Source organism: Macaca nemestrina, chromosome 7 (assembly GCF_043159975.1).
Source record: "Macaca nemestrina isolate mMacNem1 chromosome 7, mMacNem.hap1, whole genome shotgun sequence".
Lineage (NCBI taxonomy): Eukaryota > Metazoa > Chordata > Mammalia > Primates > Cercopithecidae > Macaca > Macaca nemestrina.
The window spans coordinates 158,321,616-158,343,501 of record NC_092131.1 but is presented as its reverse complement, the minus strand read 5'-3'; the positions used below and the strand labels follow the sequence as shown (position 1 = coordinate 158,343,501).

At 50.4% G+C, this 21,886-nt stretch overlaps 1 protein-coding gene, 1 non-coding gene and 1 pseudogene across 2 annotated transcripts; 2 read left to right on the top strand and 1 right to left on the bottom strand.

Moving 5' to 3' along the window:
- Positions 1 to 171: 171 nt before the first annotated feature.
- LOC139364030 (stereocilin-like) lies at positions 172 to 14,102 on the bottom strand. The gene is given in 28 exon segments (XM_071099257.1): positions 172 to 332; positions 532 to 679; positions 759 to 856; positions 1,099 to 1,247; positions 1,437 to 1,579; positions 1,960 to 2,115; positions 3,674 to 3,846; positions 4,409 to 4,565; positions 4,774 to 4,864; positions 5,063 to 5,375; positions 5,738 to 5,750; positions 5,799 to 5,864; positions 6,036 to 6,203; positions 6,385 to 6,423; positions 6,727 to 6,755; positions 6,758 to 6,908; positions 7,499 to 7,631; positions 7,909 to 8,024; positions 8,162 to 8,348; positions 9,301 to 9,467; positions 9,612 to 9,716; positions 9,813 to 9,875; positions 10,826 to 12,083; positions 12,851 to 12,875; positions 12,964 to 13,350; positions 13,353 to 13,694; positions 13,697 to 13,771; positions 14,048 to 14,102. Coding segments are annotated over 28 exon segments (4,896 nt in total). The 3' UTR covers positions 172 to 243.
- On the top strand, positions 3,288 to 3,394 carry LOC112428751 (U6 spliceosomal RNA). The gene has a single exon (XR_003020805.1). It is a non-coding gene; the product is annotated as a U6 spliceosomal RNA (small nuclear RNA).
- On the top strand, positions 9,123 to 9,202 carry LOC139355568 (small nucleolar RNA U13; annotated as a pseudogene).
- Positions 14,103 to 21,886: the final 7,784 nt, after the last annotated feature.

Here is a 21,886-nt window from a genome sequence, read left to right as displayed (position 1 = left end):
TGGGGTGAGGAGGGGAGCAGGCTTCAGGAAATGAAAAGAGGCAGTGGGATTATTTATGATGGAAAGAGACTCCAGATATGGCATCCTGGGAACACTGATTCTCAGGTGGGTGGAAAGCATTAACATTTTACCCATATTCCTCATCAGCTTCTGAAAATAATCAGGATGCACTTCTGTTTGCACTTTATTCATTATGACTTAAGATTTCTCTCCCCACAATCTCCTTCTACTGTAGAGACAGGCTCAGAGCAGGTGGCCAAGGAAGCTGATAGTCAATACCAGGGACCAGGAAGGTCGTGACCAGTCCTGGAGGCCCCAGGCTGTACTTCGACCTATAATAGACAGGGAATGGGAGTCGTATCACAACTCTGCTCTCCAGGAGCATTGATACTTGGAAATTAGCGCTTTGCCTGTAGACTCCTTCACTCCAGGGATCTCCCTGGGTGCACTCTAAGAGCCAGACAGCACCAGATTAGGGGTTTGATTCGGGGTCAGGAGATGGAGGCTCAAGCTGTGCAGCTGGGAACTCACCTTGCTGTTCCGGGCTCTCCTTGCCCTCATGCTGGGCCCATGCAACTGCTCGTCGCTGCTCAGGACTCAGAAAGGCCATTTGCTCAGGAGTGACAGCCACAGCCTGGGCACTGGTGAGACTAGATAGTTGGGTGGGACTAAACACCACCTGGGGGCAGGGGTAGGAATCAGTGCATGCCAGTTGGGCCCTGGCTCTCCTGTGGTCACCCCAGTCCATTAATACTTACAGCAAATTTAGGAGGAGGGATGACAGAAATGGCAAGAGGAGTAAGGCCCTGGATCTGTCCCTGCAGCAATGCTGAAAGAGCCAGGTCTGGGATCCCAGCTGTTGAAGCAAGTGGCATCCAAACATTGTCTTAGACTCACCTTCCTTCTCTTCAAACAGATAGACCTTCTCTAACTACTCCCAAAGTGCCCTACCGTAGACCTTCCCCAGTATGTCTCTAGCCCCTTATTTAAACACCCTCTCAGGTCCCCACTTTAAGAATTGCAGGGCAGTCTTCCATCCAGTCCACCCATGGTATAGAAACCAAACCAACTTGCACCAGCAGTAGCCCAGCTCCCCACCTGCTATGGTGCCAATTTCAGTGAAGATCTCAGGCCCCCAGTTACTGATTGGGCCAAAGCCACCAGGCAGTACAAGGAGGTGGGCCAGAACCTCCAGTTGTTCTTCAGAGCACTGGAGATGCAGGGTGCCCAGGAAGAGGGCTGCTTGGCTGTAGAACAGTGGGAAGGAAGGAAGAAGAATTCAGCTTCAGCGAAAGGGGCTGTGGTCATGAGACAAAGGAAGAGATGGCTTCAGATGAGTTCCCTTCCTCCATGGGACCAGACCTTCATGATCCTTCTTTCCCCAGTAAGTCCATCTTTACCTCAGCACCACCACCCTCAGCCCCTTCACAAGTGACCTAAACTCCCAACTGCTGATGTGCTGGAGCTCCTCTGGCCGCAGTCCACAGAGCGTATAACCCAGCGCTGTCAGATGAATGAAGTCCAGGTGGCTCACATGCCGACCACTCTGCCGTAGGAAACTGGAGACCACAACGCGGAGCTGGGGTGGGGGTTGGGGGCAGAGGGGAAGGAGAAAAGTTATGGAGAATGAATGGACAGGGAAGTGATAGGTGTTGCTGGGTTACACTCTGTTACTATTAAGACCTAAAGAGTCACGGGGAAGGCTGAGGACTCAGAAAAGAAAAGGATAGAAAAAGAAGAGGCCTCCAGGAAAAGAGGTAGGAGACAGTATTATGTGTTCAGGGCCTCAGAGTGAATAAATCAGAGTCCTGAAGGTCACTAGTAGGGGGTATCAACAAAAGATAGAAAGAATGACCAGGTAGGGTCACAGGAAAAAATTCCTTGGGCTTTAGATGATCTACAGGGCTGGGTCTGTGGGATGGGTGTTTGGGAAGTGGTAGGGAGGAGGAAAGGTGTTACCTGAGTGGAGCTCCAGCCATCTATCTGCCCCAGGGTGCTCAGCACTCCCCAGTCCACTAGGATCAGCTCCTGTAGTTCCCGATCTCCTAGACCTATTAAGAGCCGACCGAGCTGCAGGATCTGCTCAGGACGAAATCTCCGGGGGGGACCCCACAACTAGGAGAAAGAGAGGAACAATGTGAGTGGAAAAGCAGTGGATTGGGAGTCAGAATGCTGGGTTTTAAGTCTTGCCTCTGCCCTTAGCTGTATAACTCTAGGCAAGTCACCTGCCTTTTCTTTAGTTTCCTCCACTGTCAAATGAGACAGTTGCCTTACAGTTCCTCTAACGTGTTTTGAAAGACAATGCAGGCCGGGCGCGGTGGCTCACGCCTGTAATCCCAGCTCTCAGGGAGGCAGAGGCGGGAGGATAGCTTGAGCCCAGGAGTTCAAGACCTGCCTGGGCAATATAGTGAGATCCCGTTTTCCACAAAAAGGGAGACCAAAAAAAGACAAAAAAAAAAAAGCAAAAGACATTACAGTCAGTGGAAAAGAAGAGCAAACTAACTCTAGTCCATGAGTTCTACACTTCTTTGTGCATCAGACATAGAGACGCTTATTAAAACACAGATGCCTGAGGCCCAGCACAGTGGCTCACAGCTGTAATCCCAGCACTTTGGGAGGCTGAGGTGGGAGGATTGCTTGAGCCCAGGAGTTCAAGACCATCCTGGGCAACATAGCGAAACCCCATCTCTACCAAAAATACAAAAATTAACCAGGTGTGGTGGTGTGCACCTGTAGTCCCAGCTACTTGAGAGGCTGAGGCAGGAGGATCATTTGAGCCCAGGATGTAGAGGTTACAGTGAGCCAAGATCACACCACTGCACTCCAGTATGGGTGCTGGGTGACAGAGTGAGACTCTGTCTCAAAAAAAAAAAAAAAAAAAAAAAAAAAAAAAAGCAGATGCAGATGTCTGGACTCTTTCCCCCAGAGGCTTATTTACTTATGAGACTGGGTCTTGCTCTAACACTCAGGCTGGAGTGCAGTGGTGCGATCTCGGCTCATTGCATCCTCTACCTCCTGGGCTCAGGGGATTCTCCTACCCCAGCCTCCGGAGTAGCTGGGATTACAGGCATGCGCCACCACACCCAGCTAATTTTTTTTTCTATTTTTAGTACAGACAGGGTTTCACCATGTTGCCCAGTCTGGTCTCAAACTCCTGGGCTCAAGCAATCCACCTGCCTCAGCCTCCCAAAGTGCTGGGATTACAGGCATGAGCCAGTGCGTCCAGCCTCCCCAAAGGTTTTTATTAAGTCAATCTAGCATGGTAATCTGGCACTGACATTGTTCCCGTGCTCGGTTCAACAGCACATACACAAAATAAATTGGAATGATACAGAGATCAGCATGGCGCCTGCGCAAGGATAACACACAAATTCATGAGGCATGCCATTATTTTTTAAGAAAGAAAAAAAAAAAGAATAAAGGAAAAAATCTGTTCTCTTAATGATTGTGATACACATTAAAATTTGGTAACCACTGCTATATTCCCTCTATTCATTATACTAGCTCTCTTTCCTCAATATTTATCCCCCCTCACCTCCTACTTGTGACCCAAATCTTCTAACTCTTTTATCTCCTGCTTCCCCCACCTCTCATCCAACTCTCCATTCTCTTCTTCTCCTACATCACACTCAGAGAGCTTCCTCATGGCCGACCTTACTTGGCTCTCCATCACTAACCTGTTTTGCTTTCCCCATGCTGCCCACAATTCCTTGGGCCCAGGTCCTGCATCTCCTGCAAATAGTGTCAGGCAGTCCTCAAAGTCTGAGAGGTTCATCTCTGCAATCTGGGTTGCAGACCAGGCTGCTGGGAATGTCCCTCGTACATCTGCACAATTTGGCACAGATTCTGAAGGGGGAAGGCAGGGCCAGTAGGTATCTGTAGATGGAATGACTCTTCCAACCTTTGGAGGATGGAGCACTGTGGCAAGTAGGGATCGAGGGAATATTACAGAGTAAGATGAACAGGGCTTAGAAGTTAATAGAACAAGAAGTGATTGGAGATGCCAAGTCCCTTGTTTTATAGATGGAAGACTGAGGACGTTGGTCAGGGATTTAATGGCAGAGCTGAATTTCAACCCAGTTCTTGAGCCTCACAATGTCTCCTTCAAAGCTGCTAGGGATCTCCCCAGCAGAGAGCTCCACACTTAGCCAAGCTAGAGCTTTGTCAGCTGTTTAAAGAGACAAGAGAGCAGGAAAATGGAAGTTCTAGGCTAAAAGAAAACTTAATAGTTTACAAACTCCCAAAGCTATAGAATTCTAGAACTAGAAGAGACTTGAAGATCATCCCTCTAACCTCTTTGCTTTATAAATTAGAAAACCCAGTCCCAGAGAAAAGCACATGTAGAACCCAGACTGTTTGACACTCGCTGTACATCCTGCTGGACATATGAGTATTTGGGTAGTTTCACCTGGAAGATCCTCAGCAGCTGGTCGCACAACCCCTGCTACCAGGGCTGCTTTCTTGGCAGCCAGCTATGGCCCCCTAAACAGCGGTCCAACTCTGCTCTGCTCCCAGCTCTGCTGCTTTTCTAGAAGCCGCTCCAGGGTCTCTGGACCCAAGGCCTCCTGCATGAGAAGGTAGAAGGAGAGTAGGGAGATCTGGACAGATCAGGGCCTGCTGCTGTAGCTGTAATTCCAAAGTCCGGTCTCTGTTTCGCAGTCTCCCCCTAGATCTAGGCTTCATATCCTTTGCCCTCTTTGGCCATGGGTCCCCATAACCAGCTCACCAGTCCCCTCTATGCATTTACTCCCTTCCCTTCTTCCTTCATCTCACCCTGGGGATCAAGGAAATTGCCTCAGTAGACAGAGTGAACACTAGGCGTCCAGCTTGCTCTACTTCATCCTGGCTCCACAACTCTGGTTTCCTGGGGACAGGAAGAAAATCGGGGGCTGGGGAGCTGAGAGAACTGTGAGGAAAAGGAAGGGGAAAAGAGGACATGCTAGGATTTGGGACACAGGGCTCCAAGGGACCTTAAGAATATAGAACAGGCTGCCACTGATGATGGTGGTTGAAGGATTGGGTACAGAATGAGTTAGAATCTGAAGTTCTCGAAGGTCCATACCCAAGAACAGACTCCTGCAATAGCAGCCATCCCAGCTCTGTGGCAAATGTCTCTCCTAGGCAGAAACCTTGCAGCTGACTGAGATGGGACAGCAGGATCTGTAGGGGGATCTGTCGTGTGCTCTCTATCCCCAGGAATCCAACCAAAGGGCCTAAGGTCAGCAGCACTTCCCCTGAGAGAGGAAGACTCCTTTGGAGTTGTAGCAGCTTTAATGGGAGCAGGGGAAGCAGGCAGTCTGGCCAGGTGGTGGGAATAGTCTGTTGGCAGCGATGGGTATAGCAGTGTAGTGATAGGTGAGAGTCTGGACTTGGCACTCAGAGAAAAGAAACCATGGGGGCGGAAAGGGACCAAAGCTGGGACAGAAGTGGAATGGCATTTGCCACTGTAGCAATAAACGCCTAAGAGCCTCACACTGCAGGCTGCTGTGGTCAGGTGTTGCTGCTAGTTAGGCACCAGGCGAACAAAGTCCCTTAGCTTCTCTGAGCCTTGGTCTTTTCAGCTGAAAGCAGGGTGGGTGGCCTGGAAGATTTCTCAGGCCCTCGCAGCTTTGACATTATTCTAGGACAATGTGGGTAGATCATGCTGTCCTGCATCTGGAACTGGGGAGGGCTGCTAATGGGTACAGAGCTAACCAGAACGCTCAGGGCCACTGCAGGGTAGTGGGGGAGGCAGCACCAGCCATATGAAACTGCCCCAAAATGGGGAGAGGAGCTCAGCTGGGAGATCTCACACTTACCTGACCAGGGACACACACAGCTGGACCAGCACCTGTTGTACCCATATTTTTCACGCCATCTTTAACCTGCATGAGAATTGGGTGTGTGTGTGTGTGTGTGTGTGTGTGTGTGTGTGTGTGTGTGTGTGTAAGTGGGGAGGTATGAAAGGCCTTCCCTGGCCTCCGGGAAGACGCCTTCCTCCCAACCAGAGAGAGCCCGTATCCCTGATTGTCTCATCCTCCTTGCTACTCTCATACCCGAAAGGTCTGCAGCAGTGCTGCGGTCTGGCAGGCTGAGAGGCGTGACAGTTCAGGGGCCAGGCAGGAACAAGCCCCAACCAGGACTCGCCTAGGGATGGCCTGGAGTGTCTGGGGGCTGAGGCCAGGCAGCAGAAGATGCAAGGAGCAGAGTTCCTCCAGGGATAGCTAAGGAGCAAGAGAAACAAGAGGCCTGAAGAGGAAGGGAAGGGTGGTGGGGAAGACAACAATCACAATGCAGCAAGGCAATAAGTATGAGGGGAGTGGAGAGAGAGGAGGGGCAGATGCAGAAGCCAGGGGAAAGGGGGATAGAGACCTCTGGAGAGAGGCTGAGGTTGCAGCTACTCACATCGTGCCTAGGAAGGAGCCGTCCAAGCAGCAGGACAGCCTGTGTTGGGATGGGACCAAAACCAACAGCTCTCAGGACCCAGCAGCCAGGTCCTAAGTGGGTTCCTAAGGCAAACCCTCCAAAACTTCCCACTCCCTCTTAAACATCCCCAGTAACCATCCTCAGTGACTCAGGTCCCTTCTTGATCTGAGGAAAAGGGAATGAAGGTGTCCTCGTGTGGACAGAGTTTACCTCTACTGTTCACCCAGTGAAGGAGGGGCTGGTTTTATCCCTGAATGGGATTCTCTTGACAGGGCTCAAGCAGGGATGGAGGATGCATGCCAGGGAGTGAGAGAGGCAAACCTGAGCAGGTGTAACACTAGCTCCCTGAGGGCAGGAAGCATGGCTCTAAGCTGGGGCTCTGACAGCTCCTGCAGGAAGCGGAGGCCCAGCTAAGGGAAGAGCGGGGCCCAGACCTGCAGCTCCCGGGGGCTCAGCACCGCTCCTCCAGATGAGCGCAACACCCCCAGAAGTTCATATGCCACCTGTAACCAAAGAAGGTTTAGGACTGGAGAGAAAAGACAGATGAACCTTGAACTTCCTCTCTAATCCCACATCTGAATTTCCCAGGGCTTGGGCTAGGGTTTGGAACTAGGGATTGGACTGGAGTAGATTAGGTTCAAAATGGCAAAGGGTGTGTTTGGGGTGCCACAGACCAGATAGGGAAGGGCCAGGAAGAGGTGGTAACAGGTAAGAGGGCCATGGAAGAGACGATCCCGGCTAACACGGTGAAACCCCGTCTCTACTAAAAAATACAAAAAAATAGCCGGGCGAGGTGGCGGGCGCCTGTAGTCCCAGCTACTCGGGAGGCTGAGGCAGGAGAATGGCGTAAACCCGGGAGGCGGAGCTTGCAGTGAGCTGAGATCCGGCCACTGCACTCCAGTCTGGGCGACAGAGCAAGACTCCGTCTCAAAAAAAAAAAAAAAAAAAAGAATGGCCATGGAGTAAGGAATGGAGGTTGCAAAAGTGGGATGGGGGGCTGGCACCACTATGCTCAAGTTGACACAATGGGAAAGCCATCCACACAGACCCAGGGGAAGCCCACAGTCTTCTAGGCTTGTGCTGAGGGGCTCACCTGTCCTTCCGGGCTGAGGGTCCCGTTGGCTGCACATTCCAGCAGCCCCCGTTCTACCGGCCCCATCGGATCACTCAGGGGCACTAGGCTCTGCAGCTCCTCAGGGCTCAGGAAACAGGCGAGGGGCCCAAGCCTGAGGAGGGCATGAAGCTGACCTTTGTGTGGTCCCTGAGACTAGCACTAAGGCAGGCCTGGCAGCAGACCGTGTGGGTACATACACTGGGCACTCTGACCACTACACCACTACACAGGGGCACCATCTATAGACCTCTCCTGGAACTCTGTGCTGCCTGGGGCCACTGCCTACTCCCTTGCCCCTTCCTTCCTAGAACACCTACCCACCATGACACCTGTACCTTCCTCTCTCTACCTCTTCCACTCTGGCCTTGGTTACTGATCCCACAACTCACCTGCGTACCTGCTCCTCACCATCCTGGACACTCTGGTTTACCAGGCTGCGCAGCACATGGCGGGCATGCCCGGGCCCCAGACCTGCTGCTGGCCAGCTATCCTCCAGGGCCTGGATCTGAGATGGGGGAAGTTAGCTCGCACTGGGGTCACTGTGGGGTTCTTGCAGGGAGGGGCCACTGAGAGACATGCCATTGACTCTCGTCCCCACTAGCAGAAGATGGGCCAGTCAAATAAAGAAGATGATTCTCATACCTGGTGAGGGCTGAGCTGCAGAAAGCTCTCCAGAGGGAGGTGGGGGAGGAGGGGCAGCACTGCCCACAGCAGCTCCTGGGGCCAGGCAGGCACTTCCCCAAACAGTTCAGGGGCCAGCAGACGCTTTGCCAGAGCCTCCTTCTGTTCAGGCCTCATTCCTGGGCTGTAATCCCGGATGGCAGCCAGGCTACGAGGAGTAATGGGTCTTAACCCTTTGTCTTCTTCCAAACTGTTTTCCCCTGACCCTCTGTAGCCCTGCTGTCTAGATAGGAAGGAGACTCTCCCTGTCTTTGTTTTGTTTTTTTGTTAAGATGGAGTCTCGCTCTGTTGCCCAGGCTGGAGTGCAGTGGCGCGATCTTGGCTCACTGCAACCTCTGCCTCCCAGGTTCAAGTTATCTTCCTGCCTCAGCCTCCCAAGTAGCTGGGACTACAGGCGCCCACCACCAAGCCTGGCTAATTTTTGTATTTTAGTAGAGACAAGGTTTCACCACATTGGCCAGAGAACTCCTGAACTAGTGATCTACCTGCCTCAGCCTCCCAAAGTGCTGGGATTACAGGTGTGAGCCACCACGCCCGGCCTCTCCCCGGTTTTATAGAGAGGACCTCTCTGATCCTTTTGTAGTTCATTAGCATCATGACTGGGTTTTCTTTTTTTTTTTTTTTTTTTTTTTTTTTGAGACGGAGTCTCGCTCTGTCACCCAGGCTGGAGTGCGGTGGCCGGATCTCAGCTCACTGCAAGCTCCGCCTCCCGGGTTCACGCCATTCTCCTGCCTCAGCCTCCCGAGTAGCTGGGACTATAGGCGCCCGCCACCTCGCCCGGCTAGTTTTTTTTTTGTATTTTTTAGTAGAGACGGGGTTTCACCGTGTTAGCCAGGATGGTCTCGATCTCCTGACCTCGTGATCTGCCCGTCTCGGCCTCCCAAAGTGCTGGGATTACAGGTGTGAGCCACCGCGCCCGGCCATGACTGGGTTTTCACACTCATGTATGAGATGCGCCTCTCTCAAACCTTGTTACGATGTTGGCACATTACCTATCTGGCATGAAAGAAAAAAAACAGGAGCTCCGGAAGGAGCTGCTCCAGCTGGATGGGGTTGGCCTGACCCTGACAGGAGCAGGAGGAGTGGTACAGGAACCTTACACACTGTCGTTGACTAACAGGGATGGTGGGAAGCGCATCAGGTCAGAGACAGCCAAGAAAGGGATGAGTGGTGACAGGTCAATGAAGAGCTGGGAGGTGAGGCGCGGGTACCGCTGGAGCAGCAGGGCTGTCAGGCGACCCAGGGCCTGCTCCTCGGATGGTGGTACCTGTGGGGACACAGGAATGGATTCTGCCTCTGGAGATGCTCAGTATCCCTGTCACTTCCTCTCTGGAGTTCCTCCTCCCACTAAGGCAAGCCCTCTGAACACTAGGCTCCAGGTGCCCTTGCTCCCCTCTTTCTCTAGGCTCACCTGCAGCTTCCCCTGCAGCATGAGTGTCAGGAAGCCCTGTGCAGCCTCCCTCTCTGCTGAAAGCACCAGCTGCTGGAGGTTTTCTGGGGGCATATGCAGGTATGCCTGTGAATAGGAGGTCATGGTGGGTATGGCCTCACAGGGCAGGGACCTCTGGCCATGGTTGTCACCCAGCCCACCCATGGGCCCTCCACCTGTTACCTGCACTAGAATCTGCAGGGCCCAAACACTCTTTTCCCTCTGAAGCAGATCCCACAGCACAGGCTGGTGGGAAGAAAGACAATATGCCAACAGAGCTGTCTTCTCTGTCTCCCCTGCAGCTCCCCCAGGCTTTCCAACTCCACTTGCTGGGATGCTCGTCCTTCATCTCAACTGTGATTCTTCAGATATTAAGCTCTTTTAGGTCCAGGATCATATCTCTAATTTCTCTTGTACCCTCTCCCATGCCAGGTCCATAGTTGGATCAATTAATACTTGCAGACCTGAACCAAATACTATGAGACTATCTCATTCCATTTTACTGGGCCCAGGGCTTGAAAAAAATGGAGCCCCAAAATGGAGTAAGGAATCTATATATATCCTACAGAACCTAGCAAAGTGCCTTGCATATAATAGGCATTCAGTGAATGAATTACGGTGTTTAACATATTCTCACCCCTCCATTCTACAGAGTAAAAACTGAAGCCCAGAAAAACTAAATGAAATTGCTTGCCTAAGATCACACTAATTTGTGGCACAGTTGAACCCAGAACCAAAGTTTTCTGATTGGTAGTGTCCCTGAATCTTTCTCATTCCTGCCTTATCTTCCTGTATTCTGCCAGCCTCCAATTCTCAATCTCTAGGAAAAAAAATCAAGAGTCCTCTAACTTGATCCTTTTTCTTTCTGGTGCAGAAAGCAAAGAGCCTAAAAGAATAACAAGGTAATATTTATTGCACGCTTGTGTATCATGCACTGTGCTAAGCCCACAGCATGTATTATCTCATATACCAGTATCATCCCTAGTTTATAAATGAGACGAGAAAAATATTGCTCAGAGAAGTTAAATAACTCATTCAAGGCTGGTCACAGAACCAAGATATAAATCCAAGCCTGTGTGACTCTAGAGCTGTGTGCTTCAACTACTACCCCACACTACCGCCTCTGAGTACACGAGGAATTCCCCTGGAGGGCCTTCTCACTGTTCTAGGAGCTCTCCCTCTGGCAGAGCACTCACACTAAAGCAGGCCAGCAGTTCCATCTTGCTTACACCAGAGCTGGGGTTGACAGTGGGTTCCAAGCCTGGTGGGGTTGGCTGCTCCTCCTCTTGTTCCAGGTATTCCCCAATTGTCCGTAGCACACTGCGCCGGCCCTCTGGGCGAAAGGCATCCCAGAAGGAGCAGTTGTCCGGGAGACTGGAGAGCAGTAGGGCCCGACCCAGCATCCCCTGGGCCTCAGCGCCCCCAGCCCCTGGACCCAAGAGGAAGGTCAGCAGGCGGAGGAGATAGTGTAGGCGTGTGGGGTGAGCAATGGCTGGCACAGAGGACTGACAGCGTGGCAACTGGGATAGCATGCCAAGGAGGAAGGGGCCAGGGGTCAGACAGAGTGGGGATGGTCCCAGTGGTGGCAGAGAGGGCAGAAGGGGGCCCAGCAGCCCTTCTAGGAAGCAAGTGTCATTGCCCCCACGGCTGGTCCGGCACTGGCCTGCTAGCCAAGGCCAGAAGGGCACCAGGGCCTCATACATGGTGTCATTGGCACAGACCATCACCAGGAAGCTGCCCCCATCTGGGCAGCATTCCCCACAGGGTCCAATGTGGCAGGGTGGGAAAGCAGTGACATCTGGGGTGGGGCCCTGGCACACATGCTGGACCCAAGCCTGGTTGCTGGGGGGCACAGCCTGTAGACTTGCCTCCCCACACAGTCGCTCAGCCCACAGAGTCTCGTTCTCCAAGAAGCAGCCCCAAAAGATGTCTGGGGTGAGGGGAACAGGGGGCAGGCCTTCAGGGCAGCTGGTAGGGGGTGGGAGCAGGCCAGCACAGAGCCGCTTCACCAGGCGGCGGTTGGAGCCAGACAGGGCTGAAAAGGAGAGGTTACTACAGATCGCATTCAAAAACTCATCAGGAAACTGGTCATGACAGGCCTGTAGCCAGCCTTGGGCACCTGGTGCCCATGAGACTGCATACCACACAGCGGTCTGGCAGATGGCAATGGTGCTGGGAGGGGGCTGTGGAGTGACAGGCTTGGTGTGTTGGCAGAGCAAGTGGATGGAGAAGTTGGAAATGCTGTAGGGTGGTGCTGGGCCTGAGTGGTTCTCACAGAGGGCCTCCACAGTGATGGCTCGCCGTTGGCGTGGGCTGATGTGGGCTGAGGGCTGAGGAGCTCTGGGCAGAGGCACACCTGCGCTCAGGCAGTGAAGGAGGGCAGGGGGTGGGGGTGGTGATCCAGACAGAAAGCCCAGCGCCTGGACATCCCAGGAAAGGTTGTGCCGGACGCCCCTGGGTGCAGAGGGAGGAGCAGGCAGGATCTGGTCAGTTCACATTTCCTCTGGCTGAAGATTCTGACCCTGACCCAGAGCCCTCAAGGGGCATGGCAAGCATAGGCTTTTCTACAAGTGAGGTCCCTGAGAGTTTAGGCATTACTGGTTGAAATGCTGCGACAGGGCAAAAAGGAGAGAGCTGCCCCGCCAAGCTCCAAAATCACCTAGGAGAAGCCCCAGTTGGAATGCTTTCTGTCCACCTGGCTCCCTTCTGTTTCCTTTCTTCATATGCTTTCAGATAGCTTAAACACAACCCTCAGCGGGCCTCCCGTTAAGAAATCTGCTCAGCAACTCAATATGTCTAACTATGCTCTGGCACTGTCGTACTGAAGTAGGAAGAGGGTAGAGGAATCCAGCTGTGTCCTTATTTTCCAAATCCCATCTTTACTAGCTAACATTATTAAGCACTATGTGCCAGCACTGTTTTAAGTTGTTTGCACACACAGTATCAACTCATTTAATCGGGTGCAACAACTCTGTGGTAACTAATATTATCATTCTCATTTTATAAATGGGGAAACTGAGGTATAGAAAGATTATGTAACCTGCCCAAGGTCATATGGCTAGGAAGACGTGGAGCTGGGACACCAACCCAGACAGTCACACTCCAAAACCACTAAACCACACTCCTCCCATCAGTTTTCCTCTCTAGAGGCTGATGTCATCAGCTCTCCACCTCTAGATTTTCCAGGCCCAATCCCTCAGAACTGGTCCCCTCTTACTTACCATAAGAGCAGCCGTTGAAGGTTACCTAGGAGGGAAGGAGTAAGGAAGAGAACTACTCCAATTTCACTTTCCTTGCCCTGCCACATCCCAGCCCCAGCCCTGGCCACACTCACCTCCCTGGCACTGCCCATTGGCATCAGGCTCTGGCTGCCCCAGAATGGAAAAGACCTCATCCTGCAGGGAGTGAGTGACACGGAGCAGCCCCTCCTGAAAGGCAGCACAGAGGGGGGCCCCCACTGTGCGTAGCAGACCGCCCCAAAGCGCCTCCTCGGACTCGAGCTCCCCTGTTGGGGTAAGCAAACCCAACAGACCCTGCAAAAAGTGAGGAGCTGCCTCCCTCCCATCGAGGCCTGTGGCATTGGTGGGATCCACACTGGGCTGCACCTGCACCAGAGCTTGCCAGCGTGTGCCCTCTAACAACAGCAGCAGAGAAGGCAACCAGTCAGCAGCCAGGACACAGTCAGAGGGCCCATTACGGGTGCAAGGGGGCCGAGTTGGGGTGGGGGGCCCCCAGGAACTAAGGCTCCCAGCAACACCTCCACAAGTCCACCCAGCACCCCTGCCTGGTGCACCAGGAAATCTCGGGGAGTCTGCTCCTGTCCCAGCAGTGCCAGCAGATCCCCCAGCAGCCCTAGCATTGGCTCCCAGTCCGGGCTGCCTCTCAGTGTCACTAAAAAATCATGGAGCTGGAACGCAGGTGGCTGGAGAGGTGGGGGCTCTCCTACTGGTCCTTCCCCCATTCTCCCAGGCTCAAAGGAAGAAGAAATGTTGGCCAGGAATGTAGAGAACTGTGAGCGGCTCAGGGAGCCCTGGGAAGCCTGGTCCAGAGTGGAGAGCAATGATTCAGGAAGGAGAGACCAGGGTCCGGGGACTGAGGCCCATAGGGGCCAGAGTCACTGTAAGGAGAGAAACCAGAGGTTACTAAAGGGGAGGAATATAGAGCCCAAACTCAACCCTGCCTCTGAGCACAGTTCTCTACCTGGATCTAAAGATGAGGTGAGGGGATGGTCAGCTGAACCCCTTTCATTGGCCCATAGTAAGTCTTGGCCTGCTTTTCTTAGCCTCATTTTTTACTTTTGCATAAGTCTCTGCCTCTCTCCTTTGTCCTTCTATCTAACAGGTTAACCTCCACATTCTTAAAATCTTTTTCCAGCCACCCTCCTCCTCATCCCCAGTTCTGTTCCCTGTTCTTCTCACCTGCAAAGGACAGCAGCAGCAGCAGCAGTAGCAGGGGCCAGAGGCTCAGAGCCATGTTTCCAGGTGAACACTGGTACCGGAGGGGAGTTCTGGTTAATCTCAACTGTGTGGGATAGCCAGGTGAGGGCAGGGCACTGCAGGGAGCCTGAGGCTCCACTGACACTGTAGTGTGGTCTTTCAGGAAACAATATCTGTAACCTGACAGCAGGTTTGTTACCTGAGCCACTGAATATCTGATCCTTTGGCTCTGGAGAAGGGTAGGCTTCTGTGAGAGGAACCAATGATAGGGGATCCCAGGGGCCCCTGAGAGGAATCCAAGGAGATTGCTTGAGTGAGGAGCAGAAAGGAATAGGCAGACATGGAGATGGAGAACTGGAGAACAGGTGTGTAAGGGTGTAATCTGGGGTTCTGCAGAAACATGGAAAACAAAGAGGATAGAAAGGAGCTAAGAAGCAAGTAGGATTTGAAGAAATTGAGGAAGAAAGGATGCCCAGGAGCAAGAAACTGGGCAGCAAGGTATAAATAGATGAGAAATGAAGACAGAGGTCTGGTCCATGGATGGAGAAATCAGGAAGAGGAAAGCTGCTTTCGACTCACTACCCAGAACCACAGAGTGTCAAGAGCTGAGCAGCACCCCAGAGATCACATAGACCAAACTTTTCAACTTATGGATAAGGAAGCAGACCCAGAGAAATGTGATTTATTTATTAGGCCATTCAAATGTTTGGGTCTTCCCTTCCCCTCTGGGATGCCCTATTATTTGGTTCTTTCTCTGTGGTCTAGGTGAAAGCCCTCTCAAAAACTCTGAGCCAGGAGAGAAACCAGATTCAATCACTACGCACAGGGACTGATCTCCCTACACACAGAACTGCTCATGGAACAGAGAGAGAAAGAGATGTCATTCAAAATAATCTGGTCTGGTCAGGGTTAGAAGTCTTTTTTGTTGTTTTCCTGTTTTTTTTGGGGGGGGGGGTTTGATTTTGTTTTTTTTGAGATGGAATCTCTCTCTGTTGCCCAGGCTGGAGTACAATAGGGCTATCTCACCACTGCAACCTCTGCCTTCCAAGTTCAAGCGATTTTCCTGCCTCAGCCTCCTGAGTAGCTGGAATTACAGGCATGCGCCACCACGCCCAGCTAATTTCTGTATTTTAGTAGAGATGGGGTTTCACCATGTTGGCCAGGCAGGTCTTGAACCCCTGACCTCAAGTGATTCGTCCACCTCAGCCTCCCAAAGTGCTGAGATTACAGGCTTAAGCCACTGCCACAGGCCAGGGTTAGAAGTCTTTTCCATTCTCCATTTATATTTTCCCAAAGGCCTTCACTTTACACCAACTCTAAATAGCAATTCAACACTGAAGCTATACCCAAACTTTTATTCTTTCTTTCCCTAGAACCCTTCCCCATTCTCTCCCTCAAATCCACACATGGAACTTCATTATTAATGTGCTTCTGACCTAGAAGATTCACTTAGGATCACGGAGTTTTACTTTTATGTATTTATTTAGAGACAGGGTGTTGGTCTGTGGCCCAGGCTGGAATACTCTGTATGATCCTAGCTCACTGCACCCTCGAACTCCTGGACTCAAGCAGTCCTCCTGCCTCGGCCTCCCAGGATCACAGAAGAGACCTGAGGAATCCTCTGGTAAGAACTTCTCATTTTATAGACAGGGGAATTGAAGCCCAAAGAAATGGAATGACTTAACCCGGGTCACAAAGACAGCTGGGAGCAATGATGGGATTTTCCAAGGCAAATCAAAAGTTGAGATGCGTGAAATGATCTGTTGTGTAATTTTACCAACATTCCCTTTGCCCATCAAGGATACCACATCTAGTCTAAAAAGCAGACAGATGAATCTGAGGGAGAATATGACCCGAGTTCCCAACAGCTTTCCGGTTCCAGCACATCCTGTAATCCTTCTGAATTTTTGCCCTTCATTCTGTAACAACCCTCTTATAATAAATTCTCCTTTTTTCCTCATAGGGTAGCAAAAAATGAGATGGTCTAGGTTCAAACCCTGGTTCCAGCATTTACTAGCTGTGTGTCCTGGGGCAGCTTCTAAATCTCTGTTTTTGGTTTTTTGTTGTTGTGGTTGTTGTTGCTGTTGTTGTTTTTACTGTAAAAAGGAAAAAATCCTAGTGTAGAGTTTTTGTGAGGATTAAATTAGATAATGCATTTAAAGTGCTTAGTGCAATGTCTAGCATTCATTCAACAAAGATTAAGCACTTATTACGTGCCAGACACCGGTACAGAATAAACGTTCACTCAATGTTACTATTACTTTATTAGAATAGCTCAAGATGATTTTTTCTACTTGAAACTAAAGGAGTTCTAATGAAGACATAAACGATTATCTGGAAGTTGTATCTTGAGTGAAAGACCTTCAGAACAAATATGGAACTAGTTGAGTCAACCAGAGAGAGAAACAATGAGGATTCCCTCAACTCAGCATGGAAAATTTCCTGGCAGTCCATGTTCTGCTGTTGTAAGCCGCTGATTAAGCAATTCTCTTGCTGCTAAGGATTCAGACTATGTGCAAACTGAGGGCGAAGTGCTTAGGGTTTATGTCAAATATACCAGGCTATTTGAGTGTATTGGTTATTGCTTATAATTTGATAAAGTTCAACAAGAGCGAGACAAGTTCCAACCTACAGATGACCAAATGGAAACAGAGAACAACCAGCAAATTTAAATTACAAGGGTCCAGAACAAGAAATTAATCATACGTCCTGCTAAAATGAAATGGATAAGACTGGTGATAACTAGAACACTCTGTGATTTGCCAGTTAGAATGGATATACCTGGGAAGAGCCACAGGAGTTGAGAACTCTGAAACATCCTCACTCCCCAAAACTCCCACAGGGCACTCTCTGCCTGACAAGAACAGATGCCTGCCTAGCCGGTCGCGGTGGCTCACGCTTGTAATCCCAGCACTTTGGGAGGCCAAGGCGGGCGGATCATGAGGTCAAGAGATTGAGACCATCTTGGCCAACATAGTGAAACCCTGTCTCTACTAAAAAATACAAAAAAATCAGCTGGGCGTGGTGGCATGTGCCTGTAGTCCCAGCCACTTGGGAGGCTGAGGCAGGAGAATCACTTGAAACTGGTAGGCGGAGGTTGCAGTGAGCCGAGATCGCACCACTGCACTCCAGCCTGGGAAACAAGAGTGAAACTCTGTCTCAAAAAACAAAAAACAACAAAAAAAAAACCCAGATGCCTTTTTTTTTTTTTTTTTTTTTTTTTTTTTGAGACAGAGTCTCGCTCTGTCTCCCAGGCTGGAGTGTAGTGGCCGGATCTCAGCTCACTGCAAGCTCCACCTCCCGGGTCCACGCCATTCTCCTGCCTCAGCCTCCCGAGTAGCTGGGACTACAGGCACCCGCCACCTCGCCCAGCTAGGTTTTTTTTGTATTTTTTAGTAGAGACGGGGTTTCACCGTGTTAGCCAGGATGGTCTCGATCTCCTGACCTCATGATCCACCCGTCTCGGCCTCCCAAAGTGCTGGGATTACAGGCTTGAGCCACCGCGCCCGGCCTTTTTTTTTTTTTTTTTTTTAACTGAGTCTCACTCTGTCACCCAGGCCGCAGTGCAGTGGTGTCATCTCAGCTCACTGCAAACTCCATCTCCCGGGTTCAAGCAATTCTCATGCTTCAGCCTCCTGAGTAGCTGGGATTATTGGTGTGCACCACCATGCGCAACTGCTTGTTTTGTATTTTTAGTAGAGAGGGTTTCGCCACATTGCCCAGGCTGGTCTCAAACTCCTGGGCTCAGGCAATTGGCCTGCCTCGGCCTCCCAAGTGCTAGGATTACAGGCATGAGCCACCGCACTCAGCCAGATGCCTCCCTTTGTAAAGTACAATTATTTTTCTCTTTTTTTGTTTTGGCTTTTGTAACTGAAATATTAATTGCTTACTAGATATCTAGGTGTTCCTCACATTTCCCAGATCTCTTGCAGTTAGGTGGGCTCAGGTGATTAGTTCTGTTCAATGGACTGTGGTTGACCAAAGAATTTAAGAGCTAGCAAATGAGCCTCCAACAATCTCTTCGCTGTTGAGGCAACCTAGAAACTACATGTTGAGATGGCAGTGTCACAAGGTCAAAATAGCCTGAGGCTCCAAACTACCACAGCATTTACAGTCAGTCTTCGACACTTGTGAGTTCTGTATTAGTGGATTTGCCTAGTCACTAAATGTGTTTGTAACCCAAAATCAATACCTACAGTGCTACTGAGGTCATTCACAGACTTGTATTGAGAGGTGACAAGTTTGAGTCACCTGATACACATGTTCCCAGCTAAGGTGGAACAAGGCAGTGCTCTGCCTTCTTGTTGTAGCTCTCATGGTGTAAATATTAGTAAGTGTCTTTTTTTTTTGAGACGGAGTCTTGCTGTGTCACCAGGCGGGAGTGCAGTGGCGATCTCAGCTCACTGCAACCTCTGGCCCCCTTGTTCAAGTGATTCTCCTCCCTCAGCCTCCCCAGTAGCTGGGATTACAGACACGTGCCACCACCCCAGCTATTTTTTGTATTTTTAGTAGAGTCAGGGTTTCACCATGTTGGCCAGGATGGTCTCAATCTCCTGACCTCGTGATCTGCCCGCCTCAGCCTCCCAAAGTGCTGGGATTACAGGGGTTAGCCACCGTGCCCAGCCAGTGTCTTTTTTAAGGTCTATCTAGTGATGCACCTTTTGTGTTGTGGGGCTATTTGTTGGTGATTTCAATGTTTAAAACGGCTCTTAAGCTTAATGCCAAAGTGTTGTATGGTGGTTTTAGAACAAGAAGGCTGTAATGTGCCTTATAGAGAAAATGTACGCTAGAAAAGCTTCTTTCAGGTTGGGCACGGTGGCTTACGCCTGTAATCATAGCACTTTGGGAGGCCAAGGGGGCGGATTACTTGAGGCCAGGAGTTCAAGACAAGCCTGGCCAACATGGCAAAAAAACCCCATCTCTACTAAAAATACAGAAATTAGCCAGGCGTGGTGGTGTGTGACTGTAGTCGCGGTTACTTGAGGCACGAGAATCGCTTAAACCCAGGAGGCGGAGGTTGTAATGAGCAGAGACTGTGCCACTGCACTACAGCTTGGGCGACAGAGTGATACTCCATCTCGAAACGTCAGGAGACAAGACTAATTTGAGTAATAATAATAAAACTCCAGTCTCCTGCACAGCCAGCTCTGTGTGGCAAAAAGAAAGAAAGAGAGAAGGGGCAGGGGAGACAGGCAGAGGCAGAGGCAGGAAGGAAGGGAGGGAAAGTAACAAGGAAGAAAAGAAAAAAAGAAGGAAAAGTGAAGAAAAGAAAAAAAAAAGTCAGGAGGGTACATCTGTGTAGTGTTGGGGGAAAAAGGGAAGGAGGGAATATTCATCAAATACCTATAAAGGAGGGCCTGGCCGGGCGCGGTGGCTCAAGCCTGTAATCCCAGCACTTTGGGAGGCCGAGGCGGGTGGATCACGAGGTCAGGAGATCGAGACCATCCTGGCTAACAAGGTGAAACCCCGTCTCTACTAAAAATACAAAAAACTAGCCGGGCGTGGTGGCGGGCGCCTGTAGTCCCAGCTACTCGGAGGCTGAGGCAGGAGAATGGCGTGAACCTGGGAGGCGGAGCTTGCAGTGAGCCGAGATCGCGCCACTGCACTCCAGCCTGGGTGACACAGCGCGAGACTCCGTCTCAAAAAAAATAATAATAATATAAAGGAGGGCCTTTGAATCTTTTTTTTTTTTTTTGCAACCTCTGCCAGCCAGGTTCAAGCGATTTTCCTGCCTCAACCTCCTGAGTAGCTGGGATTACAGGCACATGCCACCGCACCTGGCTAATTTTTGTAGTTTTAGTAGAGACAGGGTTTCACCACGTTGGCCAGGCTGGTCTTGAACTCCTGACCTCATGATTCACCTGCCTTGGCCTCCCAAAGTGCTAGGATTAGAGGCATGAGTCACCACGCCTAACCATTCTGAATCTTTTATGTGCAGCTACGTTACCTGATTTAATAGGCCAGGGGGATGGGGCCTCAGATCCTTTTTTTTTTTTTTTTTTTTTTTTGAGACACAGTTTCATTCTGTTGCCTAGGTTGAAGAGCAGTGGCGTGATCTTGGCTCACTGCAACCTCCGCCTCCCAGGTTCAAGTGATGCTATTGCCTCAGCCTCCTGAGTAGCTGGGATTACAGGTGTGTGCCACCACACCTTGCTAATTTTTGTATTCTTAGTAGAGACGGGGTTTCACCGTGTTGGTCAGGCTGGTCTCGAACTCCTGACCTCGTGATCCGCCCACCTCTGCCTCCCAAAGTGCTGGGTTTACAGGTATAAGCCACCGTGCCCAGCCTCTACACTTATTATTTAAATTATTTATTTATTTATTTATTTATTTTTTTTTTTTTTTGAGACGGAGTCTCCCTCTGTCGCCCAGGCTGGAGTGCAGTGGCCGGATCTCAGCTCACTGCAAGCTCCGCCCCCCAGGTTCATGCCATTCTCCTGCCTCAGCCTCCCGAGTAGCTGGGACTATAGGCGCCCGCCACCTCGCCCGGCTAGTTTTTTGTATTTTTTAGTAGAGATGGGGTTTCACCGTGTTAGCCAGGATGGTCTCGATCTCCTGACCTCGTGATCCGCCCGTCTCGGCCTCCCAAAGTGCTGGGATTACAGGCATGAGCCACCGCGCCCGGCCTAAATTATTTATTTTTTAGTGTTGTGATAGTGAAAGAGATTCTACACTTCTAACAAATGACCAGATGAAGCCAATTCTGCTCGTCTTCAGATCACACTTTGAGCAAAGCTACTCAAGAGCATCTCCTTTGTGGATAACATATGTAAGATTTATGAAATAATGCTTCCTTATTATGTCTTATGATGTTTATTATATTCTGATTGCCAAGTTCAATGGATGATGCTCCAGTCTAGCTCTTTTTTTATTTTTTATTTTATTGAGATGGAGTTTCACTCTTGTTGCCCAGGTTGGAGTACAATGGTGCGCTCTTGGCTCACCACAAACTGCACCTCTCGGGTTCAAGCAATTCTCCTGCCTCAGCCTCCCAAGTAGCTGGGATTACAGGCACCCGCCACCACGCCTGGCTAATTTTGTATTTTTAGTAGAGACAGGGTTTCACTATGTTGGCCAGTCTGATCTCGAACTCCTGACTTAAGGTGATCTGCCTGCCTTGGCCTCCCAAACTGCTGGGATTACAAGCGTGAGCCACTGCACCTGGCCCAATTCAGTGTTTTTAAAAACATATCATATTGTTGAACTATTCAAGGCTATCTAATTCCAGAACATTTCCATCACTTGCCAAAGAAACCCTATACCTATCAGTCTCAATTCCTCCCTCCCCACCCCCCAAGAAACCACTAATCTACTTTCTGTCTTCATAGATTTGTTTATTCTGGACATTCAATTCATTTGCCTTCTCCCCATCTTTGCCTTTTTGCCAGACACACTCCTAGGTGAGGACTTTATAATTACCTCCTTATTGCCCCCTTTTATTTCTTCCCCATTTGGGTAGCAGCCCTTACTTTAGGTTGGGTGTTAACTGACCTTACCTCCAGCTCAGGAGAAAGCCTTAATTAGTGATTCCATCACATTCACCTTACCTCAACAATTCGTTCAGATGTAAGCATATGACCTAACTTCTTGGTCCAATCAGAGTGGTGGTCAGGATGTGTCTGTAGAGGAGTGGAGGTTGAAGTCAATTGTTGACTTTTTTCAAAAATTGTTGAATTTTGCCGGGCGCGGTGGCTCAAGCCTGTCATCCCAGCACTTTGGGAGGCCAAGACGGGCGGATCACGAGGTCAGGAGATCGAGACCATCCTGGCTAACATGGTGAAACCCCGTCTCTACTAAAAAATACAAAAAACTAGCCGGGCG